Below are 10,212 nucleotides of genomic sequence, written 5' to 3'. Positions count from 1 at the left end.
CGTGTCATTTCTTAGTCACTTTTCTGACTGTGAACACAAACCATGGCAACAATGCAGTCAGAGAGGAATGAACTCAGCATCATCAGGAGCTGAAGAATAGATGTGCCATTCATTCACCTCTGTGTGTGTGTGTGTGTGTGTGTGTGTGTGTGTGTGTGTGTGTGTGTTCACGTGGATAATGTAATTGACAGGCTGCTCTCACAGGACAGAATAAATTCCATTCCAGACTGATCTGCTGAGGACTGGGTGCAGGATTATTTTGTTTTTAGGACTTTAATCAACTTTTTTTTTTTTTTTTTTTAGAGGGGGGGGATTGTTTTCCATGAGTCGGTCCAATGGGGGCCAATTTAACCACCTGCTGCTTTCGCTACTACGTGAGGCCCAGCAGAGAGGAGATGCATGACATTCTACGGTGAGATCTGCGGCTTCTCATGTTCATGTGTTAGTGCAGACTGTGTTTCTCAAATGGGGGTACGTGTACCCCTAGGGGTACGCGATGGCACTGCAGCGTGTACTAGAGAGAGAGAGAATATTAAATGATAGCGTTAAAAATATTTGGGTTCATATTGTTCATTTTTAGAAAGAAAAAAACATTATCACACTAAATATTACCAGCAATTCACTAAACGCCAACAAAAACACACAAAATAAGAGTAAAAATACATTGAATAGTAGAAAGAACAGACAAAACAACAAAATACACAAAATGGCATTAAAAACACACACAGTAACAGAAAAAATACACGACAAAATCCAAAAAAATTACAGAGAAACACACAAAACGACAAGAAACAACCAAACGATACCAGAAAAAACCACACTGTGATAAAATAATTTAGATAATAACAACAACACACAAAAACGACAACAAAATAGACAAAATGACACAAAAACACACACACTAAGAGAGAAAAATACTTATGATTATACTAGCAACACACAAAATGAGAGAAATGTACACAAGATCACTAAAAAATACACAAAAATAACAGAAAAACATACAAAACCACATTAACAACCAAACGACACCAAAAACACACACTGTAATTTAAATAATACCAACAACACACAAAAACGACAACAAAAACACACAAAAACGACAACAAAAACACACAAAACAACAACAAAGACACACTTAATGAGAGAAATATATACAAGATCACTACAAATGACACAAAAATACCAGAGAAACATACAAAAACACACACATTGTGATAGAATAATTTAAATAATACCAACAACACACAAAAATGACAACACAAAAACACAAAATAAGAGAAAAATACACTGAATAATAAAAATAACAGACAAATGACAACAAAACACACAAAATGCCACCAAAAATACACACACTGAGAGAAAAAAATACTTATTATACCAGCAACACACAAAACGACAACAAAGACACAGTAAATGAGAGAAATATACACAGGATCACTACAAATGACACAAAACACACACACACACTGTAATAGAATAATTTCAATAATACCAAGAACACAAAAACAACAATAAAAAAAACACAAAATAAGAGAAAAATATACTGAACAATAAAAATGAACAGACGAAAAACAACAAAATGGCACCAAAAACACACAACACGACAACAAAGACAGTGCATTAAATGAGAGAAATACTGTACACAATAGATCACCATGTTAATGTTTTCTAATGTTTGTTTGTTTTCTGTAAGGATGCGAAACCCGGCGACTCCTCGACCTCCTGCCCAGTTATCCAGTGACACCAGTGAATCCAGTGAGAGTGACACAGAGGAGGAAAGTCTTTTTAAGCCTGTGGCTTTGAGACACAACCCAGGGGGAAGCAAACAGCAAAAACAGAGCTATACTGGGAGCTCTCCCAGTGCCACTGGGCAGGGCCTGGACAGAGAACTACAGGCTTTCATCAGCATGAGAGACCAAGCAGACCAGGCTACAGAGGTAATACCACAGGTGTAAAGAGTATTCTACTCAACAACAAGTACGCCATACATAAAATACTCAAGTAGCTCAATTAAATAGTACTTCAAGTAAAAATTACTAGTTATTTTCACCCCCCCCACCTTTATTTTTGGTAGTAAATCGTTGCCATGGTTCCCTTACATACAGTAAACAACTCGTGTAGAAATGTAAAAAGTAAGAGACCAAATCTACCATAAGTGGAAAAAAAAAAAAAAAGGCTCTAAATATAGATACATTTATAAAGAACCATAACCTCCATTCAATGCTGTTTGGTCACCGTGCATTACCTGTAATCTGATTGGTCGACAATGGTGTGATGCGTTTAATTGTTGTCTGATTATTTCCTTTTTTTGTAGTTTCACAGTCAGTGTATGTTGTGGACATTGAATTTTACATTCAGAAAAGGAAATCAAAAAACAAAAAAAAACAGTGGTTATTTGATTTTCTTTTTGAAATTGAATAAAAACTCAATTTCAATTCCAGGCATATTTATTTATCATGGGATAAACAAACATTTAAAAAAAATGGGTTTGTTTCTAAAAACCTAAAAACAGAAATACCCGAGGACAAAAACAAACAAAAACACTAGTTTCTTTTATTATTATGGTTAGACCGGAAGTTGTTCTTTTCAAAATAAGAGCACATATAGGAGGATGCTGCTGTTTTCCTGACACTAAAATCTATGAATTATCTCTATATTTTCCCTGCTGTTTAAAATGTAAAGCATTTACATGAAAATATAACCTCTTTGATGCAGGTGATACATTAGAAAACCGTGAAAAATAACCTAAATAAATTTAATACAAATAAATTATGTATTGGAGTGCCTATATTGGAGAGTTGATATGTTTTTGCTGATATCTGATTAATATCTGTGTGGGAAAACACTAGTTTGGTCTAAAACAATGACGTCATAAAGCTGTGTTTCTTTCAATATGTCGAAGTTGATGGCGGAAACACATTAGTGTCTTTTTCTATCCTCCTATGTTGTTTCTATTAACTTTATTAACTTTTTTTTAAAACTCACCTTTATCATCTAATCAACAGTGAGAGCTGGATTGGTCACACAGATGTTCCTTCATGTTTGTACGTTAGTAGGAATGTACACTATAGGACCACCATAATGAACTCATGTGGTCACTAATAATGACCGTCTCTGTGCAGATCTATAATCTCATCATCCAATCAGAACACAGGACACTGATGTGGCTCCTCAAAGAAGTCTTTGATTTGTTGTTGATTTTAAAACGAACCTCAAGCTTTTTGATGTAAAGAAACACATTTTGTGTCGTAAACGGTTTATTTTACACCATTGATGAACAACTTTAATCACAGCGGTGATGCTCATTTGGTGTGTTTTTGTTTTTTTGTGTGTTTTAAGTATAATTATTTGCATTTTAACATTGTTTTGTGTGTTTTGTTGTAATTATGTATATTTTTCCTGTCATTCAATGCATTTTTTGATTATCGTTTTGCTAGTTTTTTTTGTCATTCCTTGTATTTTTATTGTCTTTTTAGTGTATTTTCCTCTCATTTGGTGCGTTTTTGTTGTTTTTTGTGTTTTTAGTATAATCATTTGCATTCATACATCATTTTGTGTGTTTTTGTATATTTTTCCTGTGATTGGATGCATTTTTTGATTGTCGTTTTGTAAATTTTACAGTTTTTTGTCATTCCTTGTATTTTTGTTGTCAATCATTTGGTATGTTTTTGTTGTTTTGTATTTTTAGTGTAATTATTTGCGTTTTTATGATGTTTTTTTGTAATTTTGTACATTTTTACTGTTATCCGATGCATTATTTATTTTTGTCGTGAAAATCTTTCAGTTTTTGTAGTCATCATCCCTTTTGTTGTCTTTTGTGTATTTTCCTCTCATTTGGTGTGTTTTGATTGTGTGTGTTTTTCATGCAATCATTTCATTTTTGTGTCGTTTTGTGTGTTTTTGTTGTAATGTTGTATATTATTCATGTTATTTGTTGTCGTTTTAGACATTTTTCAGTTTTTTGAAGTCATCCCTGACATTTTTGTTGTCTTTTTTTTTTTGCATTTTTCTGTCATTCTGTGTAATTTTGTTGTTTTGTGTGTTTTTGCTGTAATTTTTGTAATTTTGTAAATGTTTTAGTTTTTCGTTGTCATCTCTTGTATTTTTGTTGCCTTTTTTTTAATTTTCCTGTCATTCTGTGTAAGTTTGTTGTTGTTTTGTGTGTTTTTTTTTAGTGTTGATTATTGCATTTGTATGTCATTCTCTGTGTTTTTGTTGTCGTTTAGTACATTTTTCAATGTTTTTTGTAGTCATTCCTTTTTATGTGCATTTAGTGTGTTTGTGGAGTCAGTTTGTACATTTACTGTGGGCACTGCACAAAATTAGCCCCAAGCTCACTCATGCTGATGGGATCATGTGACATTGTTCATGTTGAGAATAGATGCTCCACACACTGTCCACATTCTCCCCGCCAATCAAATCTCAGAGAAGACGTAGGCCAGCAGCCTGACAGACACGTTGGAGGGAATATTTAACAAGTTTTGACCCAGAAACAGAATATTTCTCTCCATGTAAAGGCAATAATGAAAGTAGGACATACAATGATACATATAGATGAGTTGAGTTTCATTCATTGTGTGTGTTTGTGTGGTTAAGGAATGGGAGAAGCTAAACTACGACATACACGTCCTGCGTTACGCTCAACGTGAGGTCAAGTCACGCTGGAGGAAAATCCTGGTTCAGCTCGGTGAGAGAATTCAACTTTATTTCTAAAGGTTTAACAGAAACATGTTGAGATGTTTCTCCTCGTATTATGAGTGCACTACAGCAGAGATCATTGATCCAAGGCCCACATTATCAATATTCATGTCAGCATTTAGAATAATCAACACACTGAGCGTATGTGTGTATTTTTGTATATTTTGACATCTTTTGAATGTGTTTGTGGTTTTGTGTGTTTTTGGAGTAATTTTGTGTATTTTTGTTGCTGTTTTGCCTAATTTATCATCATTTTGTGTCATTAGGTCATTACTGTGTATATTTTGTAGTAATCTTGTGTGTTTTTAGAGTCATTTTAATGATTTTTGTTGTCATTTTGTATATTTTATAGAGTAATTTTGTCTATTTGTGTCCTCATTTTGCGGATTCTTATTGTTGTGTATATCTTCATGTTATTTATGTATTATTTATTTGTAGTCTTATGTGTTTTGAAAGTAATTGTGTTGTCATTTTGAGTATTTTTTAAAATTAGTCATACTTATTTTGTGTTTTTTTTTCTCATTTTGCATATTCGTATTGTTTTTATTTTATTGTGATTTTTGTTGTCATTTTGTGTATTTCTGTTATTTTTGTAGTTATTTCGTGTGTTTTTACAGTTATTCTGATGATGTTTGTAGTAATTTTGTGTATTTTTGCAATGATGATTTTTGTCATCATTTTGTATATTTTATTTTTTTTGTATTATTTTTTTGGCTATTTCTGTAATTATTTTATGGATTCTTATTGCCGTGTATATGTTCATGTTATTTATATATATTTTGAAGTAATCTTGTGTGTTTCTAAAGTAATTTTTGTTGTTATTTTGAGTATTTTTTATAATTTTCTGTTATTTTTATAGTCATTATGTGTATTTCTGTTATTATTGTATATTTTTGTAGTTATCTTGTGTGTTTTTACAGTAATTCTGATGATTTTTGTGGTCATTTTGTGTATTTCGGCAAGTATTTTCAGAGTCATTTTATATATTCTTATTGTTGTGTATATTTTTCTGTGAGTTTTGTCTATTTTTTGTATTTTTGTTCTCATTTTGAGTATTCTTATTGTTGTGTGTATTTTTGTAGTCATCTGTTGTGTTTTTACAGTAGTTTTGATGATTTCTTTTGTAATTTTGTGTATTTCTGCTCCATCCTCCACAGGTTACCAGTGTGAGGTGGAATCTTTGCTGTGTGTGAACAGACAAAGTCGCTTCAGTCGAGATCTGGAAAATCTAAAGACCGCCTCACATCTGCTTCAGCAGCTGCTGGACCACACGTCTCTGTTTCCTCCAGGGACAGGAGACCCTAATCGATATCTGTTTGTCATGGTACACACACACACACACACACACACACACACACACACACACACACACACACACACTGCAGGACCCATTTCATTGTTATTGAAGCCAAGAATCTTTCCAAATTTTCTAAATTTTTTATTGTAATATTAGAAAATGCAGTCGTCTCATAACCATGAAAAAATTGCTGCAAATAAACAGGTCAGTTAGTGATTTGACCTGTTTATTGTTGCAAAGGCAACTAATTGCCTTTGAATTATTTTGTAATAATACAAGAAATGGCTGAGATTCACAACAATTTAACAAGAAAAGGATCATTTCCTTAACATTTGAAAGGTTTTCAGTGGATAAAATATTACATTTACAGTAGGTTTGTGGTTTTGTGTCGTTGCAGTCATCTGGATGATAATTTGGATGATTTTTATTGCGATTTTGTGTATTTCTTTTCTCATTTTGTGCATTCTTATTGTTGTGTATATTTTTCTATTATTTTTGTAGTCATCTTGTGTTTTTGTAGAGTAAAGTTGGTGATTTTTGTTGTGGTTTTGTGTATTTTTCTTAATCATTTGAAAAGTTTTCAGTAGATAAAATATTACATTTAGAATCAGTTTGTGGTTTTGTGTGTTTTTGTATTCATCTTATGAGTTTTTAGAGAAATTTGGATGCTTTTTTTTGTAATTTTGTGTATTTTTTTTATTTTTGCAAGTTTTTATGGAGTCATTACGTGTATTTCTTTTCTCATTTTGTGCATTCTTATTGTTGTGTGTATTTTTCTATTGTTTTTGTAGTCATCTTGTAGCGTAAAGTTGGTGATTTTTGTTGTCATTTTGTGTATTTTTCTTTATTTTTGCAAGATTTATAGAGACATTTTGATTATTTTTGTTGTCGTTTTGTGTATTCTTATTAATCATTTCCTTCATATTTGAAAAGTTTTCAGTGGAGAAAATATTAAACATAGAATAAGAAGTTGTTTTGTTTTGATAATAAATAAATGATGGTTTTATTATGAAAAAATGATGTTACTTTGGTGCAAACTGCAACAGACATGTCTGAATGTGGTTTTAGCAAAATACTAGTTAAAATACTATTATTCCTGTTACAGTTAAACTGTTTTTTTCCCCTCCATGTTCCCTTCAGGACCGCCTTTTGTCCCTGGACAGCGCTGAGGACTTTGTCCGATTGGCCAAAGACAAATATCCAAAGTAAGAACCAGGAAGTGAGAACATCTGAGAGACTGAAAGGTTCTACACAAAAATATATTATAAATGTAATATATTTTCGGTCTGTTACAAAGTATATTAATATGTTGTTTTAGAGCAAAGACTTTGAACCATTTACGTTAAATACGCAGCAAACAGAACAAGTGTAAACTGAGGCGTGATATCAAAGCGATACCACATGAAAGCACTTTAGATGATCGTTCTAAAGCTGAATAAAAAAACTCTGTTACTAAATTACGTCACAAATGTCTTTGGAGTCATTTATTTCAACTTTCAGACTACACGTAATATCACTTTATATGTGGGCGTCGCCATTTTGGAGATTTCAGCCGATCTGCTTCACACCAAAGGACTACATAATTACAGAAAAATACACAAAAGGACAAAAAAAAAAATGCACAGGACAGCGAAAATATGCAAAAGGACAACAAAATTACACAAAGGGACGACAAGATGACAGAAAAATGCACAAAAGGACTGCAAAAAATATGCAAAAGAACACAAAAGGACCACAAAGTGACAGAAAAACCTGCAAAAGAACTGCAAAAATACACAAAGGGAGTAAAAAATTACAAAAAAAATACACCAAAGAACAGCAAAAATACACAAAGGGACTACAAAATGACAAAAAAATACACAAAAGAACAGCAAAAATACGCAAAAGAACAGAAAGAAGACAAAAGGACCACAGAATGACAGAAAAACACGCAAAAGAACAACAAAATACAGAAAAAGGACAACAAAGGTACATAAAATACACAAAAACGACAAAGCAATTATAGAAAAACAAGCAAAAGGACAACAAAATAACAGAAAAATCCACAAAAGGACAACACAAAGACACGAGAGGACAATCAAATTATAGAAAAATACACAGGACAACAAAATCACACAAAGTTACGATACAAAACACACACACAAAAAAACTACTACAATAAATACACAAAAATGACAGGAAAATGTACAAAATGTGGCCTTAAGAGAAACAGAATCACCCCCCCCCCCTGTGATAAAAGTCGGCCATGTCTGTTTTGGTGTTTAATCATTATTTCTAAGAAAATCAGAACCATTACGGTGGAAATATTCTGACCTCTACTAGTGTGAGTTTAAAGTCCTAAATAGCCTCACACTCCTACTAGTGAAGGTTACATGGAACAGTTTTTAGTTGAGAACCTTTTTAAATAAATATGTTATACAGCATTTTACAGAATTAGCAGCAGATGTGATTACTGTGATCTCTACAGCTGAAGTTAATGCATTAACATTGTTGCCCACAAGGGGGCGATAGACAATCACATTCAAAGTTGTTGAAATAAGTCAGAAAAATGTGTGTGTGTGTGTTACTGTAGTTTCCTTTCACTGTGCTTCACCTCTGATGTACAACTTTAAGTTAAATTAAAGGCTCTGACTTTTTATATAACGGTGTCTTAAACACAATAAAACAACGTCATGCATTTGCTGTTAATGGTGGAAAAAAGGGGGTTTTGTCAGGAACTAAATCTATCTTGGGGATTGGTGTGGAACATCCAGATATTCTATCACAGTCATTGTAAAACTAAATAATTGTTTTTTTAAAAAAAGAAAGAAGGATAATGAAAGCAGGCTGCAGAGCATTCACGCTCCTTTTATTCTGACCCAGATATTGTCGTCTGTCTCCAAGGTTGGAGGAAACAGATGTGGAAGTAAAAGAGGGGGAACACTGGGGGGGAGGGGGGACCAGCTTTTTCTCATTAAAACCTCTGATTGTGTGTGTGTGTGTAGTATTGACGTCACTCTTCATGATTCTGCTGAAATATTCATCCACACACACTGACCAGTGATTATTAGCCTGCATTTATTGGCCTGTTGTCATATGAAGATGATGATTAACAGTGTGCTAACATACATTTTTAAAGAATGACGATTTTGGAGGGGAAAAAAAAACCCCACATCATCCTAACAATGAACATCTACTTTGTGTGTGTGTGTTTTAGTGTGCTTATGACATCTGTTCCAAGTATTCTGCATCACATTAAATTAGAGCCTTACCTAAAACACAACTGTCATTCCATTCTCCAGAAAGCAGGAAAATAATAAATCAGGATTTGTATCGTTAGGTTAAAAAAAGAACGTCTTCAGTGAGATAAAGTAAAGAAAAATAAATAAAGGTTCCAGAGAGCGGGGACCCCCACTGTAGCTGAAGGTGGTTGAACACAGACATGAACATGTGTAGACAGGGTCGTCTATAAGGGGGAAAGTCAGCAAAATGATGGTCCATTGTTCTATGAATCTCTGATAACCACATTTATCTATTCATCTGAATAATATCCACTGTTATTATTATTTGCATTGTAGTATATAGTCATCTTAAAGTAGGGCTGGGCCAAAAATTGATTTATTGAATTTGTTGATAAAAAGCATTTTTATTTTGCAAATTTGAGTTGAAAAAAAAATTATGTTTTTTCTCCCACCAGTTTTTTGGACTTTTTCGCGTTCCATCCTTGTGGGTTACCGTAGCGCGACGTGAGCTAGCCCCCTCTTTGTATACATTTGTTTACCCTTTGAGTAGGCCATATGTGTGCTAGGGATGTAACGATTAATCGTAAGGCAGTTAAAAATAGATTCATAGGTATTATGGTTCACATCGATACTCTGAAAATTGAATCGCAGTACTTTTAAAAAAAAATATATTTATCCTCTTGTCCAGAAGCCGCCTTCTACTCTTAAACATGTTCATAAATGATTCCTTACCACTTTAGCACCGAAATAATATCTGTAATATTACGTGAATATCTGTAAAAGTCACGTTTTTCTATTAGCGCTATCTGCTAGCTTCTTCACTGCAAGAATATCTGCATGCCAACCGACCACTGGGTTACCAGCGCCCTCTGCTGGTCCAAACCAAAATCTGACATAAATACAGTGCAATGACTGTTTTTTTTTTTTTTTAAAGTCCAATTGTTAAGGCACAAAATACATTTTCAGTTTCACTTTAAAAAAAAAAAAGAACTATTA

The 10,212-nt window shown here is 33.1% G+C and overlaps 1 protein-coding gene across 1 annotated transcript; it reads left to right on the top strand.

Moving 5' to 3' along the window:
- Positions 1-335: 335 nt before the first annotated feature.
- On the top strand, positions 336-7,204 carry LOC114458415 (melanoregulin-like). The gene is made up of 5 exons (XM_028440782.1): positions 336-412; positions 1,694-1,937; positions 4,597-4,687; positions 5,856-6,022; positions 7,136-7,204. The coding sequence occupies exons 1-5, from the start codon at positions 336-338 to the stop codon at positions 7,202-7,204; spliced, it is 648 nt and encodes a 215-aa protein (XP_028296583.1).
- Positions 7,205-10,212: the final 3,008 nt, after the last annotated feature.

Source organism: Gouania willdenowi, unplaced genomic scaffold (genome assembly GCF_900634775.1).
Source record: "Gouania willdenowi unplaced genomic scaffold, fGouWil2.1 scaffold_118_arrow_ctg1, whole genome shotgun sequence".
In the NCBI taxonomy this organism is placed as follows: Eukaryota; Metazoa; Chordata; class Actinopteri; order Blenniiformes; family Gobiesocidae; genus Gouania; species Gouania willdenowi.
Note: the sequence above shows the minus strand (reverse complement) of the source record. Positions and strands in the feature narration are given on the sequence as shown.

Coding starts and splice junctions, on each gene's coding strand:
- LOC114458415 (XM_028440782.1), top strand. CDS start 336: ATGGGGGCCAATTTAACCACCTGCTGCTTTCGCTACTACGTGAGGCCC. Junction 1,938..4,596: donor AAGCAGACCAGGCTACAGAG/GTAATACCACAG, acceptor TGTGTGGTTAAG/GAATGGGAGAAGCTAAACTA. Junction 4,688..5,855: donor GAAAATCCTGGTTCAGCTCG/GTGAGAGAATTC, acceptor CATCCTCCACAG/GTTACCAGTGTGAGGTGGAA.